Source organism: Protopterus annectens, chromosome 2.part1 (genome assembly GCF_019279795.1).
Source record: "Protopterus annectens isolate FY-2018-M chromosome 2.part1, PAN1.0, whole genome shotgun sequence".
Classification (NCBI taxonomy): domain Eukaryota; kingdom Metazoa; phylum Chordata; order Ceratodontiformes; family Protopteridae; genus Protopterus; species Protopterus annectens.
The window spans coordinates 1,727,078,444-1,727,097,515 of NC_056729.1; the positions used below are offsets into that span (position 1 = coordinate 1,727,078,444).

Below are 19,072 nucleotides of genomic sequence, written 5' to 3' on the forward strand. Positions count from 1 at the left end.
TAAAATGAAGTACTTAGGAGTATGGATTAAAAATTATTCTGGTCTGGCAGCTAAGGATATGTGGGAAGAGACTAAACAAAAGATAATACAAAAACCAAGAAACTAGAAGCTCTGTTATATGGATACCTGTAGTAAGATACAAGCAGTTGAAATGTTTTTAGTCCCTTTAGTTTTATACACAGGTCAGGCATATTTTTATCAACCAGAGGAGAAGTTGTGGATAGCAGTTACTAAAGAGCTGAAGAATTTCATCTTGGAGGGGATGATGGCAAGGGTCAAGTGGGATAAGCTGATTCATCCAGCAGAACAAGGAGAATTGGGATTACCCAATTTGAAGGGGTGTTTCAGAGGAACAGTTAAGGCTTCTATACATAGCACAAGTAGAAAACTGTAATTCAAAGTGGAAAGAGCTAATGATGATGACACGGAGGGAGGGGCTCGAGAAACAAGGAGAGACTGGGATTTTGGATGCAGACTTTTAAGGAAAATAACAGCAATCATTCAGAATATTATATTCATAAAGTAGAAGAAAATATTATAATAATTAAGCAAACACAGAAATGTTATTTATTTTATTTATTTATTTTACATTTGTTGACCGGGCTAATCCAACTGGATATATGTCCATTTTCAGCAGAGGCCTGGGGAGAAAAGCTCCACATGCAAACATTAGTAAGAACAGATACAAATTAAGCATATATATAGAGTATACATCAAAATACATTCGATATTAACTACAAAAACAGAAGATGAGAAATAAAAAGTGTGTTTTGTTAAGAGTTTCAGCAAAAAGTTGAGAGTACCTAGATACACAAGGAAAGCTAGTTAGTTAAAGCAGAAAGGTTGAGAGTACCTAGATACACAAGGTAAGCTAGTCAGGGTTGCTACAGGGGCAGAGCCAGTGGGTTTTGAGTTGGGATTTAAAGCAGGGAAGAGAGGAGATTGCTGTGATTGTGATGAAGAGTGTTCCAAGTTTTTCCCACTGTGTTGGAGAACAAGGATTTGCCGTCTGTGTTATTGGGTATACTAGTGGATATAAGTAGTTTGTCGGAGGACTGAAGGCTTTTAAGATTGCAGTAAGGAGTGATAAGTGAAGTGAAAATGGGAGTGTTTGTGGGTTTGTAAAGGATTTTGTGGGCTAAGGAGAGCTGGTGAAATAGAATTAGGTTTTGTAGTTTGAGCCATCGTAGTTGCCTTAAGTTTTGGCAGTGATGTGTTCTAAAAGTAGAGTTAGTGGCAAATCTGGCAATATTGTTGTAGGCAACAGACAATTTGCTGAGGTTAGTTTTGGACACTGAAGTGTAGATAGGGGAGACATACAGAAGGGTGGAAATAAGATGGGACTGTGCAATGGAAGTTCTGGCAAGTGGAGTAAGGAATGGTTTAATTCTATAGAGGGAGCCTATTTTTCTGTTAACTAATTTTATAGTATTGTTGATGTGCATGTCAAAGGTCAGATTGTTGTCTATCTCAACTCAGAGGAGTTTGGTAGTTGGATTGGGTGATATGTTTGTGCCATTATTTGATGTGACACAGAAATTCAGTGGAGAGGATTTTCGGGTTGGTGAGAAATGTAATAATTTGTTTTTTTTGGGGTTCAAAATTAATTATCGTTTAAGGAACCACATCTCTATGGTTTCAGAAGTCTTTTGGGTGAGAGAGTGCAGTACAGAGGGGGATGAGGCAGAACAGATTAAAGTAGAATCATCTGCATATTGTATACAGGTGGCAGGAGAAATATGAGTATGAAAATCATTAATGAAAATTGAAAAGAGGAGAGGGCCAAGAATTGAGCTTTGGGGGACTCCTAGAGTAATGGGGAAGTGGTTGGATAAGTTATTATGCCACCACACAGCCTGTTGTCTGTTGTGCAGGTAAGAGTGGAACCACTTAATTGAACTTGTGTCTAGTGCAAATGAGTAATTAAGTAAGTTTAACAGTATTTCATGATTGACCATATCAAAGGCTTTGTTTGGATATATCAATAAATATAGCAGAGCTAAGGGTATTATTGTTCCTATTTTTATTGATGCAGTCTGTAAAGGAGAGGAGGGCAGAGGTGGTGCTATGGTAGGGTCTAAAGCCGTGTTGACAATTAGCTAGCAGATTGTTAGTTAACAGGTGATTCAGAAGTTGCTTCTGGACACATTTTTCCATGATTGTAGCAAGAGGAGAGAGCAAGGCTATGGGTCAGTAGTTAGGGAGTTCAGTTGACTTTCCACCTTTATGAAGGGGAATAATTTGAGATATTTTCCAGAGTGAAGGAATGTAGCCTTCTTCAATGGTTCTGTTAATCAGGATGATGATGGGATAGGTTAATGCATTAGCAACAACTTTTAGATACAGAGCAGGTAGAAGGTCAGCAGATGGAGAGGATGGCTTACGTTTATGTAGCAGAGAACAAATGAGTGAAGAGGGAACAGGTTGTAGTTGAAATGTGGGAATAGAAGTGTTAGAGGAGGTGGAAAGACAGGAGATATCAGGGGAGAGTTGATTGGAAAGAGACTGGACAGTTTCAGTAAAGAAGGTATTGAGGGCATTGGCAGTCTCTTTGGGGTCTCTTTGGGGTTATCTTGGGAGGTGCCTGCTGGGCTTGGAGTGTCCGAGTGGCCAGGTTTCATGAGACTGTTTATTCCTGCCCAGAACTTTTGTGGATTATGTAGGTTAGCCTGTTGCAAATGGCAGTAGTAGTTTCTTTTATCAAGAATTACTGCTTTTTTTGTAATGTTTCTTATTTGTCTAAAGTGAGTTGGTCAGTGGGATCTTTAGTACTGCGGTATTTGGACCAGAGTTTATTTTTCAGAATAATCTTTTGCCTTGTGTCCTTTGTTAGCCAAGGGGCTTTTGAGGAAAGTCTGATGGACCTTGTGGGAGCATGTGAGTCAAGAATAGATAAGAATTTAGAGTTAAAATAAGTCACGGCATCATCCAGTGGGAGGTGTTTAAGAGGAGACCAATTGCAGGACCTAAGTTCAGCTTCAAATCTATCAGGGTTAAAATTTTTGTTTGTTCTAACCATTTTGTATTTAGTTAAATTAGGGGTATCAGTTTTATATCTAATTAAGTAAGTAAGGGCATGGTCACTTATATCCTCAGGCAGCATACCTACTGTATATGTTTGGTGGTGGCTATTTATCAGGATCCAGTCTAAAATGCTTTCTTTGTTGCTAGGTTTATTTGTTCTGTTGGTGGAAAGAATGGTTTGTGAAAAAACATGAAGATTTAAGAGGGTGGAAGGGTCAGCTGAAGAGCAGGTATTCCAGTCTATATTGACATCCCCAAGGACTATTGTTTCTTGTGGAAAGTATATGGCCAGCCAGCTAAGAATTTCTTCTAAGGTACTGATGTTGTTGCCTGGAGGCAGGTATATGCAGATTATACAGATGGATTTGTAGGCATTAATCTGGAATTTGGATATAAGGATTTCGGCATTACTTTCAGAGGGAGGTTTATCCTGTAAGGCAGTGATTTGCATCCCTGATTTGTAGAGGATTGCTACTCCACCACCTTTTTTTACATTACGGTCTAGTCGATGGATGTTGTAGCCAGGGAGAATAATCTCTTTGTCCTGAATTACTGGTTTAAGCCAGGTTTCAGCCAAGAAAAGGATGTTGAATGAGTGTACGTCAAGTAGTGCATGAAGGGGAGCAATTTTATTTTTAATAATGCAGATGTTAAGGTGAGCTATAGTGAGAGAGTTTGGGGGTTTGGTTAGTATATTTGAGTTAGAGGGAAAAGTGCAAAGAGGGTTTATAGCTGAAGTGTTGTTTGGGCCTGGGTTGGGTTGAATGTCACCTGCTAGAAGAGAAAGGATTAATCTTTTTTAACCTGTTAGAGGGTTTAGGGGAAATGAGTAAGGATTTTCTGTCTTTATGATGGGAGAAGGTAATGTGAACCTTTCTATAAAATTTTGTAGTGAGGTAGCTGGGAGAAAATATGAAGTTAAAACAGTGATGAGATGAATTTATGGAAGGTAAAGTAATATGTCTGGAGAAAGTATTAGCTTCTGTGAGGCTACGATGTTCATAGGATGTTAGAAAGTAGGGTACAATAAGGAAAGGGAAAATTGAGAATGTGAGAAGTTGTTTTGAATGTGATGATGTTACTAGAGTAGGCATAGTGACAGGAGAATTGCAAGGAATTAATTTGGGAAGAGGAAGAAAAAATAATGACAGGAGGTGATGGATGATACTTGTGAAAAAGTAGGTGTGGCAGGTGGATGGTTATAAGTAGTTCAGGGGGGAGGGTGTAGGAGTGATTGGAAGAATAAAAGTAGGGGGAGTGGTTAAGGAAGTACAAGTTTAGTACCCCTGGGGTGGGTGGGAATTGGGGGTAGGGGAGCGGAGTGAGCCCACAGGGGGAAAGGAGCGGGTATAGACAAAAGAAAGGACAACTGTCAGAAAACAGTCAGAAAAAGCAGTTAATTTAAGGTAAGTGAAGGTGGGTGAAAGGACAGATAAAAGGGTTAGGCTATGTCCAAACTGAGAATTTAATAAAAAATATATATGTGGGGGAGAAAAGGAAAGGTTCAGGAGCAATGTTACAAACAGCAGGAATATTAGGTAAGATTAACGTAGTGGGGTGAGAGAGATTCAGGTAGAATATTTTTGCAAGGTTAGGGTGCGCTCTAGTGGAGAAAGGATATTATGCTGATAGGAATGGCTGCAATTAAGGATACAGACAATAGGCAAGAGAGGGCTGGAATTTATTGGCGAAAACTGGCAAAGGAAAAAAGGTATTGGGAGCAAATAATTAGAGAGGGAAAGGTAATAGAATGGGAAGACGCTAAGAACTTATTTGGACTGCAGGCTTGAGAATGCTTTCCCTATCAAAGACTGATATCTGTGTATAGTCAAATAGAAATAAATGGGGGGGGTCCTAAATGAAAGACCAGCACTTGCAGAGTTTTTAGTAGAATTTAGAACAGGAGTTGCCACCAAGAAAAGAATAATTAGTACAGCATATAAAATATTGCATGATAACTATAAGAATCAATCAGAGGCGATTAGAAAGGATTGGGAAGAGAGATTGGATAAGCAATTCACAAGGAAACAATGACGATATATGTATGCCTCCCAAATATGTGACAAAGTCTAGAAGATTTAGGATATTTGCTTGGAAGTGTTTATAACAGTATTTTTATACCTCAAGTAGACTCCAAAGAATTTTCCTCAGGTAAACAGCAAATATTGAAGGTGTCATGAGGAAGAAAGAGGTAACTGGGAACATGTTTTCTGAGAGTGTAATGAGTTGGCAGACTTTAAAGATTCCCTGCAGAGTGCTCTGTTGGAGATACTGGGTAAGCAAATTAGTGTAACTAAGGAAATTATTTTTTGAGCTGTGATACATAATCGGAATTACCTTGACATAGTAAGGCCTTACTGAGTCTAATTATGATGGCTGACAAAAAAGCAATTACTAGAAAATGGAAATCAAAGTCTAAACCATCTTTACTAAAAGTATTGTGTATAGTAACAGATAAAACAACTGGAATTGGGGTATTTAGAAAAGGTTTGGAGCAAATTACATAGGAAAAAATGGAATTGTGGGATCAATACATGCAAGGGAGGAATGATGTTTAAAAGAAGGCAGGATTTGAATGAGCTATGTCATGTTTGACTGACGATAAATGGATATATTACAAGTGATGTATAATATTTGCAGCTATAGTTGTGTTGGCATGGTTTGTAATGTATAATGTTGGCTACTTTTTTTTGTCAGTATATTTGTCGGCCCAGACAAATATTTCAAGCACGGGCATTAATGCCCTTCTAGCTTAACAATATACCAAAACACTTGTTTCCATAATAACTGTCCAGGCTGTTCTTAAAAATGTCTAAACTAGTACTTGCTTTAATGTAATTTGGTAGTCTGTTCCATGCATCAGCTACTCTGTCAGAGAACCAATTGGTACACTTCTCATTCCTATAGAATCTTCTGCATAGGTTGTCTGACGATTCTCTAGTACTTTTTGATAACCCCAAACATTCCCAGAGGTAGTTGTCTCTAAATGCCCTACATAACTGTATAAGATCTCCTCTTAGATATCTGTAATATACACTGTACAAGTTCAGATATTTTAGTATTTCATAATAACTTAAATTTTCACATCAATGGATGCCCTTGGTATCTTTCTGCTGAACTCTTTCCAGTTTACTCATGCTTGTTTTCTTATAGGGTTTCCATATCATTATTCATACTCAAGTTTGGGACTAATGTAACTAACAAACAATGACTTCATTATTTTTGATTTAGACTTTATAAATCTTTTTATACAACGTATAGTTTTATAACTATCATTAACCAATTGGTTGATATGATTTGAAAAACTCATAGCTGAATCTACCCACATACCCAGTCCTTAAATGAGTCTACAGTTTCAGTCACTGTGTGCTGTATTAAGTATTCGGGTCTATATCAGAATCTTGAACAATCACAATGTCGAATCTGACATTGCCGAAATGTAAACAGTGAAACTGCAGAACATCGAAGAGGAAAACGGAAATCTCTGTAAGGGGATATTTCCATTTACTTCAATGTAGTGCGGTCTCGGAGTTGGAATATTTAAGTAGCAGGGGGCTTGTCCCCTGCTTAGAGTAAGTAGTTCTGTTTTTTGACTTTATTTAACGTTTTTATTAAATATTCAATGTTACTGGACTTTGACGATATGGTGTTGATCATATCGTATTCGAAGTTCAGTAACTTCGAGTATCTAATATAGACCCAAGTATTCACCTTTCAGTTTATGTCTCCCAAATCTCATATGCTTAGTTTTTGATGTATTTATCAGCATATTATTCTCCTGTGCCCAAATGGTCAATTTAGTCAAGTTGTTTTGCAGACATGCCTTATTTGTAACACATGTAATCAGTTTACCCAATTGCAGGTCATCTGCATATAGACTGTAGAACACCTCAGATGAAACAGTCAGGTCTGAAAGATACAATCTAAACAAGTAAGGGCCTAGGGCAGAGCCCTGTGGGACACCCTGACTATAACCAAGGATTTCACCTGTCCAGTTGCTGTATGATGCTTACCATGTCCTATTTGGAAGCGATGCAGCTATCCATCTTATCAAGAGTACATCAATACCTAGTTGTACTAATTTATTAATCATTGTTTTTGTGTATGATCCTGTCAAATGCTGAAGTTAAATCTATATAAATTTCATCACAGCACAATTTTTCATTCATAGCTGTTATTATATTGTTATAGAACATGATGTTACAGGTGGCAATAGATCTATTTTCAACATATGCATGCTGATATATGGTTTCAAGTCCTAACCTATCCAGTTCTGACAATAACTTATCCAATATTGCCTTCTCCATTACTTTTCCAGAACCTGAAAGTAGACTTAAGTGTCTGTATGACTCTGGGGTTGTCCTACCCCCCTTTCCCTTAGACAGGTTTAACAAGTGCATGTCTCTAATCTTGAGGAATCTCCCCATATTTATATGACCTGGTGAATAATAGATATAATGGTACTGTAAGTTCTTGCTGAAGTGTTCTCAGATCATTGTTACTAATTCCATGTCCTCCCTGCACTTTGTTTGGATCCAGTTTGCTCAGTTCTTTTTGAATGTAATCTGTTTTGATTCCAGTATCTGGGATTACCTGGATGTCACTAGTACAACTTATCACCCCTTTTGTGGAGCCAAACTGTTTTGCATAAGATTTTATAAATGTATCTATAATCAGATAAATTTTAGAATCCACACACAGTTTATCAATTTATGTGTCTTTACTCCTTCCACATTTTATGTCTCTGTAAAAAGGTTTCCTATTATGCTCAATATCTTTATATAAATTTTCAATTGTTTCTTGTCTCACACTATGCTTAATCTGTTTGTCCAGCTTGTTTATTTCAGTTTTCAAAGTTGCAGATCGATCTCTCTTCTATTTCTTATTTTTTTTGTCTCTCACCTTAATCAGATATCTTGTTCTTATGTAAATATATCCCCCATAATGTTGTAGGCCTAGAGCCTGTTGTTAAACATTTTTTGACTTTTTGCACTCAAACAATTTCTCTTTCAAATCTTTCCACATTCCAGGTGCAGTTTTTTTCACAGAACACCTCACTCCAGTTAGTTTTACATAGCGACTGTTTTGCTTCCATATAATCTGTAATTAACTTTCTGTGCATTGGTTTAGATTTCAGTTTGGCAGAATTATCTAGCAACAAATTAACCTTTATAACCCCATGATCACTGCACATCAATTGTGGTATATTTTCATTGATATAAATGTAAGATTGGCTATGTCAAACGGGATAATTTAATAAAGATGTTTCTTGTTTAAAAAACAAACCATATTAATGTTTTCTGAACATATATTATACATCACGTTTTCTTAGTTTATAACTGTCATTAATCCAACATTATATATATATATATATATATATATATATATATATATATATATATATATATATATATATATATATATACATATATATATACATATATATATATATATATGTATGTATATATATATATATATATATATATATATATATATATATTGCTCAATTCCTGCCTTCTGTAAAACCTCAGTCCTCCTCCTGAATGTTATTCTGCATGTATTGTTCCCATGGATTCCAATTATTTCTGTTTAATGTGATCCTTCCCTTTTTTAAAGATCCCTCTTCCAGTTCTTTTATCTCTTTTACAACATTCATTGTTATGTTTTTATCTCTTTTACAATATTCATAATACAAATAAGACCATTGTCCAAGAGACAGGCTGAATAATTAATGGAGAGTGTACTTAGGATAACAGGAGATCATCCAGGGGTGTTGCATGTTTGTTACTGCTATTTGTAACTTAGATTAGATGAAGCTCTGTCATGGGTGAAAGGTGAGGTTATTTTTTAACTTAATATACCATGGCTTTAACAAGGAATACTAGGCTGAATCCCATTTCCTTACTTTTAATAAGAATGCAAACTGATCTGCAACATGGATCTTGCGTACAGCGTTTTGATAACTGTCTGTGTTAATGATTCAAATGCTGATATTCAACAGTAAGCATTTCAGTACAATTAGTTTCCCTTTTCATGTTTTATTCTTTCTTAAGGAAAGTGTGCATTGCTCTTAAGGCTGGAAAAATTAATTTCCTTGGTATAGGTTATGCTACCTGTATGTGTGTACATAATATGTGTGTGTGTGTGTGTGTGTGTGTGTGTGTGTGTGTGTATATATATATATATATATATATATATAAATATATATAGAGAGAGAGAGTGAGAGAGAGCATGCATGAGCGAGCTGTTAGCAAGCAGTTCCTGTGGTCCGGTGGTTCAGGGTTTGATTCCTTCAGCCTCCATTACGTAACTGTGTGACACTGAGCAAGCCTCTTAATCAGACAGCACTCCTGGGCTGAGTCTGAAAAAGGTCCATGGAGAACAGTGCTATAGCAAGGCAAACGTACAAAAATAAATAATATTACTAGCAGGTCCCCTGGAAGCAGATGGATGATGGCCCTGTCTGTTTTGCTGTTGATGGCCAGAACCTCTCTACTTCAGGCTTTTGCATACAGGTAATGATTTTCAGCCCCCCCCCCGCATAATGCCTTCTTAGGCACTGTCAGTCTCCGATGTCTTCTGTTCTAGCAAACTCAAATCGGGCCTTCATGAACATAGTGCTTCTCAATGTTAGAAGCTTGAACAATAAAATGTCTTCCTTGCAAGCCTTTTTCACTTTAGAAAATACAGACAATTGCAGTATCAGTGAAAGTTGGTCCCACTAAGTCTGGCTTCATGGTGTAGATAGATAAAGCCCTTACTGCACCCCAGATGACTCAGGCTAATGGGGTGATTGCTGGAGGTACCAGACAGGTGGAGGATAGGTATGAGTGGCTGAAGCTGGTTCACCCATCTTTGGGGTAGGCCAACTGCCTGTCCATAAGAGACTGGCAAGCTCCTTCCTGCAAGCAGTGTAGAACTTGGTCAGCAGGCTGCTCATGTGCTGATGTAAGAATTCACCTCTCACAGACAGCAGTGACAAAGCTGATAAGGCTTCTGCAGGGTGCGTGGGTGTTAGGGCACATGCTTGGCAGCAGTATAGCATTCACCTCTCACAGACAGCAGTGACAAAGCTGATAAGGCTTCTGCAGGGTGAGTGGGTGTTAGGGAACATTGCTTGACAGCAGTATAGCATTCACCTCTCACAGACAGCAGTGACAAAGCTAATAAGGCTTCTGAATGGTGAGTGGGTGTTAGGGCACATTGCTTGGTAGCAGTATAGCATTCACTTCTCACAGACAGCAATGACAAAGCTAATAAGGCTTCTGCAGGGTGAGTGGGTGTTAGGGCACATTGCTTGGCAGCAGTATAGCACTTTACCAGCATCCATGCACTCTTCGCTGGTCCCAGACATGAGTTGGGTTGGGTTGAAACCTTTTGAGGCTGAGGTGAGTCCAGTAGACCTGATAAACACGAAAAGGTAGCTGATGGTCAGCTGAGGGGATAGAAATTGGCTCCATTGCAATAGCAACAGTACCCCCCAACTTCCAGCCTTCAGTGTCTACCAATCATGTTGACCTTCTGATGGTTGCTATGTCTCTGAGGGGGTGCCCATCTTCATTTGAATTTCCATTATCCCAAAACAAATACGGCAATATAACAATGTAGCACTCCTGCATATCATGGTCACTGTCGGTTCCACTATCCCAAAACAAATACGGCAATATAACAATGTAGCACTCCTGCATATCATGGTCACTGTCGGTTCCATTATCCCAAAACAAATACGGCAATATAACAATGTAGCACTCCTGCATATCATGGTCACTGTCGGCAGGACTTAATGCTATATCTAAGCCAAATAAGAAGCCCCCCCCCATCTGTGGAATAGACTCCCTCTCCATGTCAAGCAGAGTATCTCATTACCCCTCTTTAAGTGCAACCTGGATAACTGGATGGGGAACGGAAAATACACCCCAGGGATTGCACCCATGTGTTAGCTGAACAGGGGCATCAGGTGCTGACCTATAAACACGGGCTAAACTCCTGGCTGGGCTTATAAGGACCTCGGAGCCAATAGCCTAGTAACTTCCTATGATCCTATGATTATTTCAGATACAGTTAGTTTAGATTTTTATTTCTCTCCATGAAAAATACTTTAAGCTCACTTAATATGCTGAAGGTTTGGGGAGGGAGACAGAGTCAGCTTTTTTTTTAGCAAAAAAAGTTCAAGTCCCAAGAATGTGTTGTTAAATGCAGAACTTTTTTTAGAAAAAGTTTAATGTAAAAAACAGCAGCTACTTTGAGCGAGAAAAACACTCAATGCACACTGAAACTGCAGACACATAGATACTGACTAAAGAAGAAGGTAGGTTAGCTTCAGAGTTATGCTTTAAATACTCCAGCACTCTTGGCACTGAACAAATAAATGGATTTGACCTGCCTTTTTGCACATTCAGAAAATCATTACCACTTCTGAAAAGTGTAATTTTATAGTAGTAAGTCTCATTGTTTTGTGTAGTATTTTCAAAACTTCAAAGTAAACATCACAGTTAGGAGTGAAAATCCCATCTTCCAAGTTGAAAGGTTAAGAGTTTTCAGTTTGGGATTCAGTATAGTCCGTTGCTGTTAAATCGGCCTTGTTTGTGTTTGGAGTAAGTTGAAGAGGTGAATGAGACCTGAATTGCATAAGAAGAACCATGGCTGCCATGACCTCTGAGTGTTCTTGATTCAGAGGAAATGAGAAAGTTATGGGTTAAGTTAAGCTATGGGTTAAGTTATGGGTTAAGTTAAGTTATGGGTTAAGTTATGGGTTAAGTTAAGTTATGCGTTAAGTTAAGTTAAGTTATGGGTTAAGTTAAGTTATAGGTTAAGTTATGGGTTAAGTTAAGTTACGGGTTACGTTAAGTTACGGGTTAAGTTATGGGTTAAGTTAAGTTACGGGTTAAGTTATGGGTTAAGTTTAGTTATGCGTTAAGTTAAGTTATGCGTTAAGTTATGGGTTACGTTAAGTTATGGGTTACGTTAAGTTATGGGTTAAGTTAAGTTACGGGTTAAGTTAAGTTATGGGTTACATTAAGTTATGGGTTAAGTTAAGTTATGGGTTATCCCCATAATTCATTTCATCCTCTTGGACCTTCATTTATAGTCTTTGAGGTTCTTGTAGCTACAGGATATTCTGTCCAATGAAAATATTTTTATGCTTGGAGGAAGAGAGATGTGTTCTCTTCCATTTTAATCAGAGCAGTTGCAGGTTTTTCCTGCTTGATCAGTACCTACGTTATTCCACATTAAGAGTATATGTTTCCTCTTCCTTAGTGGATCATGAGCTCTTGGGTATCAGACCTCTGAGTACAGAGTTATTTCCTTACTGAAGGGTATGATGCATCTGTTGTCACTTTTGGAGAAACCCTTTCCTCCTCAGGAATATAAAGCCATGGTCACACTAAACATTCTTTTGCAGCCATACCTTGAGCTGACTAGGTTGGTGGACCTGAATTTCACCCCATGGAAGACTTTGTTATTGATGACCATCTGTTCCTCAAGCAGATTTTGAAGATTCAGATCCTCATTTGCAAAGAAACATATTTAGTCTTTCACAAAAAGGAAATGTTCCTACGGATGAATTGAGAATTTTCTTTCCAGAAGTGCTTTAGTGCTGTCTGCTAATCAGTCCATCCAGATTTATACTTTCCTTCTTGGGTGGATTCCAAGGGAGAGATTAATAATTTTGTGTATTGCTAGTTCAGGTTTTATCTAAAAACTACCAGACAGACTTTGCAGATCATTGCAGTTTCAAGAATGTGTTCATTGTGGACATCTTTTTCACAGACATTTGGTTACATACCTTCACACACACACTGCTGTTTAACTCTTCACTAAAATAACTGTTGCTTTGGCACCTCTGTGTTGTAGGATTCAGCTTTCTCTACCTTTTTCCTTTGGTCTTTCTGACTTCTACCACCATACTACTGCCCACTATAGACAGCTCCACAAGGTGAGATATTAGAGATAGGGGAACAATCACTGCATCATGTGATCATCAGAAGGGGTATTTACAGTGTATTCTTACTACTTTTCTTATCACCCCCCCCCAGATTTTTCAGTTCCCTCACTTGCTGCAGGGGCTGCATACATGTAATTATAAGTTTACCATTTTAAATCCTTGTTACTTTGTATCATTTAGATAGTGTTTACTGCTGTTCCAGTGGGCATAATGGGGGGGGGGGGGTCACATGTTTGTGGCTGTGAATTTAGTGGTCACTTTAATTCATTGTGGACAGAGGTCAGTGATCAGAAATATTTTATTAGTAAATGGCAAGACTGGATAGCCTTTAAGCCAGGGTATTCTCTGTTCCATGACAGTGTGTGGTCTTAGTCTGTATATATACTATGAAAACACAAAACAAACTTGGAAAATAACACAAAAGTATGAACACGACCTGGATACACTACAAAAAGAATTATTTATTTACAAATAAAGTAAGCGCTTTCATACAGGATAGTACCTGTACTTCTTCAGACTTATTGTCTTGTCTTGGTTGAAGAAGTACAGGTACTATCCTGTACGAAAGCACTTAATTTGTGAATAAATAATTCTTTTTTTGGAGTGTATCCAGGTAATGGTCATACTTTTTTTGTTATTTTCCAAGTCTGTATATATACATAAGGAGGAAGGGGGCAAACTTCCCCACTTGGAGGGTGCATATGGAGGGCATGTTTGCCCCTCGACAAAAAAAAAAATATTTTAGATTTTAACAGGTCACAAATTCCTGATTACTGGCTCTGTGTCTGTAAGCATATGAAATGCGACTTTCTAATTTTGCACGGAATGGAAATAAATTCTAACCAGGAAATATAAGAATTAAAAATATTGTGAAGCTGTGCATAGCTGCGTAATACAACACAGTGACGCTGTGGTGTGTGTCGTGAAAAACAGCCACCAGAAATCTTTGAAATGATGTGCCAAAAGAGTGCCCATGGGAAGGAGCTGATAGCTACTTCCAACTGCAGAGGACTCTCTCAAAGATTACCTGTTGTGGTGAACTTGAAGAGGTCTAAGTACATTCATTTTGTAACAAATCCTTTTAATAAATAATGTTGCTGCAGAAATGTATGCTTTTCCAAAAGGCAGTAAGAAGCTTAAACTTTAGTGAATAGTAATCCATTTATATCCATGGAAAAAGATAACTGTTTCATCTTTTCTAACAGCAGTTGGAGCCCAGCCACTACCTAAACTTGGAGGAAAGCCATCACCTGTAGAAAATGGGGAACATATTATGGTAAGTCATATTTTGGGGAAGATGTTATGGTAAGTCATATTTTGGGGAAGATGTTATGGTAAGTCATATGTCTTGTATTTACATATTATGGTAAGTCATATTTCTTGTATTTACATATTATGGTAAGTCATATGTCTTGTATTTACATATTATGGTAAGTCATATGTCATGTATTTACATATTATGGTAAGTCATATGTCTTGTATTTACATATTATGGTAAGTCATATTTCTTGTATTAACATATCATAGTAAGTCCTATGTCTTGTATTTACATATTATGGTAAGTTGTATGTCTTGTATTTACATGTTATGGTAAGTCATATGTCTTGTATTTACATATTATGGTAAGTCCTATATCTTGTATTTACATGTTATGGTAAGTCCTATGTCTTGTATTTAATGTTATGGTAAGTCCTATGTCTTGTATTTACATGTTATGGTAAGTCATGTGTCTTGTATTTACATGTTATGGTAAGTCCTATGTCTTGTGTTTACATATTATGGTAAGTCCTATGTCTTGTATTTACGTGTTATGGTAAGTCCTATGTCTTGTATTTACATGTTATGGTAAGTCATATGTCTTGTATTTACATATTATAGTAAGTCCTATGTCTTGTATTTACATATTATGGTAAGTCCTATGTCTTGTATTTACATATTATGGTAAGTCCTATGTCTTGTATTTACATATTATGATAAGTCCTATGTCTTGTATTTACATATTATGGTAAGTCTTATGTCTTGTATTTGCATGTTATTGTAAGTCATATGCCTTGTATTTACATATTATGGTAAGTCATATGTCTTGTATTTACATATTATGGTAAGTCTTATGTCTTGTGTTTACATATTATGGTAAGTTGTATGTCTTGTGTTTACATATTATGGTAAGTCGTATGTCTTGTATTTACATGTTATGGTAAGTCGTATGTCTTGTATTTACATATTATGGTAAGTCGTATGTCTTGTATTTACATATTATGGTAAGTCATATGTCTTGTATTTACATGTTATAGTAAGTCATGTGTCTTGTATTTGCATGTTATGGTAAGTCATATGTCTTGTATTTGCATATTATGGTAAGTCATATGTCTTGTATTTACATGTTATGGTAAGTCATATGTCTTGTATTTACATATTATGGTAAGTCATATGTCTTGTATTTACATATTATGGTAAATCATATGTCTTGTATTTAAGAAACAGATTTTAATACTTCTTTTTGCAATTCATTGGTTCCCTGAATTGATTTGCAAACACATCACACCTCGTTCATTATGGTTCTCTGCATGACTGATTTGTTCACATAATTATATACATTCATAAAATAACTGACACGTCTCAAAAGCTACTTTTTTGTATTTGATTTTTAATAAAATCAGTTTATTATTCACCGAGGTTGCATTTTAGTCTAAGAATGCAGTAGCTGTATGGCACCCAGATGGTGGTTGTAAATATTCCCACTCCTGTGTGGGGTATCCATCCTAGGGTAACTGTAGAGCAGGAGGGAGACTGTCCTCATTTGGAGAGTGGAATGTATGTAGAATGTTAAAAAACACTTAAAGGATGAACTCAGTAGCTGTGTTGTTTCTCCTGCCATCAAGTTAATGTTGTTTTTATATGTTTTTTACCTCCATGTCTGTCAACCATCCAGCCTCCCCCTGTCAGTCTTCATAGGATCATAGAATCATAGGAGGTTACTAGGCTAATGGCCCTGGGGTCCTTACAAGCCTAGCCAAGAGTTTATCCCCAGAAAAAAACCTTAAGTCAGCAGCTGTCACCCCTGTCAATGAAGGACACAGGTGGAAGCCCTGGGACGAATTTGTGGTTTCCCATCCACTCATCAAGGTTGCGCTTGAAGAGGGTCAGTGATGTGCTCTGTTTGACGTGTATGGGAAATCTATTCCAACAACAGGGCAGACTCTGGGAGAAAAACCTATCTCTCCAACAGGTTTTGTAATGTCACATATTAGGTTCAGGCCTTTTAAGCAGGTAGTGCATGAGGAGTTAGACTTACGGATATGGAGCATCTCTAGCAGGGCAAGGTCCGAGATTGCCTTGTAGGTGAGACATAGATCACCCCTGAGCAATCTGTATGATACCAAGTACAGTGATAGTGATTTGAGCCTGTCTGCACAGGACTGGTGTTGGAGGCCATGGATTCTCTTTGTGAGGTATTTCAGTGACCTTTCCAGTTGGTGCAGATGTTTGGAGAAGTACATCCCAAATGGGAAATTATACTCAATTATTGCTGTAATGAGGGAGGAGTATAAAGAGGTAATATCCTCTTTTTTTCTGGATGCAATCCCTTTACTTATGAGATGAACCAAGTAAAAGTCTTTTCTGACCACCGCCGCTACATGATGGTCGAATGTGAGGTTGTTATCAACCAGAGTACCAAGGTCTCTCACCACAACTTGTGTGCTTAGGGGGTTGCCGTTGATGTGGTAATCAGTAGGGGTCGTGTTTTTGCTGAATGGTATGATGATACATTTTTTGCATTTAGCTTGAGGCCATGACTTTGGCACTAGTCATTAGCTGATAAGCACAGTTCCAAGGAAAGTGTGCCAAAAAAACCCAAACCAAATAAAGTCAAAGGTGCACAATCATAGAAACAGCACAATATAGTCAAGAAAGGCTTTATTTAACACAGTGATTAACGGCAACAAAATGGATAAATTGTTTTCGTACAAACCAAGTCAGACATCATCAGATAACACACATTAACCTGTCAAATTCCTTTTAAAAGTAAATTTAAAAAGTTTCAACCAATCATACAAAACGTATGAGTCATTAGTAAGGCTGTATTAAGTGAATAAAAATCTAACATTTCTTAAAATTATTCTTTTAAAGTGTCAAAAGCATACAAAAGTGCATTCACTTATTTTATTAATATTTTAAGCATATTTTAAAACCACTTGGACGTTGTAAATATAAATAACTCACTTAAAATATAATAAAACAAACAAGAAGCACCAGCTGTACCACAGCAATGCATTTTATTGAGGTAGTAAGCGCTTTCAGAGATCCAACCCCTTCATCAGACAATAAGTGAATAAACCTTACACAGTTTAATAGTGGAATCAATAAAGGGCAATTAACTTTAAAAAAAAACAGTAGCATTATTCTCTTAAACTAACATATTATTAAAATCAACTGTAGTAAAACAACCCACAGATTCACACAATATTGTGTATAAAAATTGTGCAAAACTCTGCATATAAAAAACAGATCAGATTATTAGAAACAATCAACATACAAAGATACTGTAGTCACAAAAATCATTAGAACATTCATATCTACTAAAATCAACCATAATAATACAGTGAAACAATTTCATATGTACATATACTTATATATATATATATATATATATATATATATATATATATATATATATATATATATATATATATAAAGACATCCAAATGTCTCTAAGCTGTACTTATAAAAGCAAAGTCATATTGTATGCATTAACTTAAAAAAATATATATATATGTGTAAAAACACTTTCAAATGGACATAAAATAATAACTGATGGCTTATTTAGTATTTCAATGGCTGAGCTTTTAAAAATGGTTTCAAGAACACCTTGTTATTCAGGCCAGGGGGTTTATCAGCACTGAATAACATTATCCATTTCTGTTCTGCAGCCTCGTTATCATTCACCAAATCCCCCTTCTTCTACTATCAAATAAAATTTCTAAAACTAGAAATTTAAATGTGTGATTAGAGCCTTCATTTTTGTTATGCATAGCAAGGGCACTACTCTCTTTACAATTTCTAATGTCTCTGTAGTGTTCCAATATCCTGTCCTTAAAATGCCTGTTGGTTTTACCGATGTAGAAAGAAAAACATGACACAATATGCAAAATAAACATTTGATGTTTTACAATCAGCATAATGGGCACTATTAAAACTAAAGCCCATGTGTGGATATGTAAAACTCCTGCCTGTATGAACATGTGTACAGGCTGTGCAACTTCTGCAAGCATATGTGCCTATCCTATCAGACTTACACCAAGTACTAGGTGCATCAGACCTATAGCATAGATAGTTTTTTAAAGTTCTATTATTACGAAAAGTAAAATTCGGTTTAGCTTCAATTACATCCTTTAGACCTTCAACCGTAGAAAGAATACCCCAGTTCCTGTTAATGGCATCACAAACAGTGCTAATATTACTGGCAAAGGTCAAAGGCATCCTTAGTTTGTTATCAGCTACATTACTGGGTAAACTTGCATTACTGGCTTGTGCACCATTGGTAGAATTCGAGACAACTCTGTCTCTGAAATATGGTTTGCAGCGGTCACCCCTAGTCTTCCATGCTTCTTTTATCTGTCTATCAATCATCTGGCCATCATAGCCTCTCTCCAAAAAGTCTGATTTTAATTTCTGAAGTGCTACATGTAACTCTGCATCGTCATTAAAGAGCCCCATTACTCTAAATACTTGCCCTTTTATTACATTACGTTTGGTATAGTTTGGGTGCATACTTGTGTTGTGCAGGAAGTTATTTTTTATTCTAACTGGCTTCCTATAAAGACTAGTCTTAACATTATTCAGGTGGTCTTTATTCACCCTCGCATCCAAAAAATCAATTTCATGTGTAGAATAATTGAACGTAAATCTAAGGAAGTCTGTGGTCCCATTTAAATAACCAATAAATTCATTCAACTCAACTTCAGTGCCTTGCCACAACAAAATAATATCGTCCACAAACCTAGTATACCAAACTATGTGTTCACTGTATAGTTCATTGGATAGAACAAGGGAACGTTCCCAGTGTACTAATGAGAGGTTGGCATAGCTATTGGCACAGGC

The 19,072-nt window shown here is 36.9% G+C and overlaps 1 protein-coding gene across 1 annotated transcript in view; it reads left to right on the forward strand.

Annotated features, from left to right (window-relative positions):
• Positions 1–19,072, forward strand: part of KIF17 (kinesin family member 17) — a 1,182,720-nt gene that overhangs the window by 1,087,173 nt on the left and 76,475 nt on the right. The window contains exon 12 of the mRNA XM_044063178.1: positions 14,176–14,246. Coding sequence (XP_043919113.1) covers positions 14,176–14,246 — 71 coding nt within the window. The remainder of the gene's footprint in view (positions 1–14,175; positions 14,247–19,072) is intronic.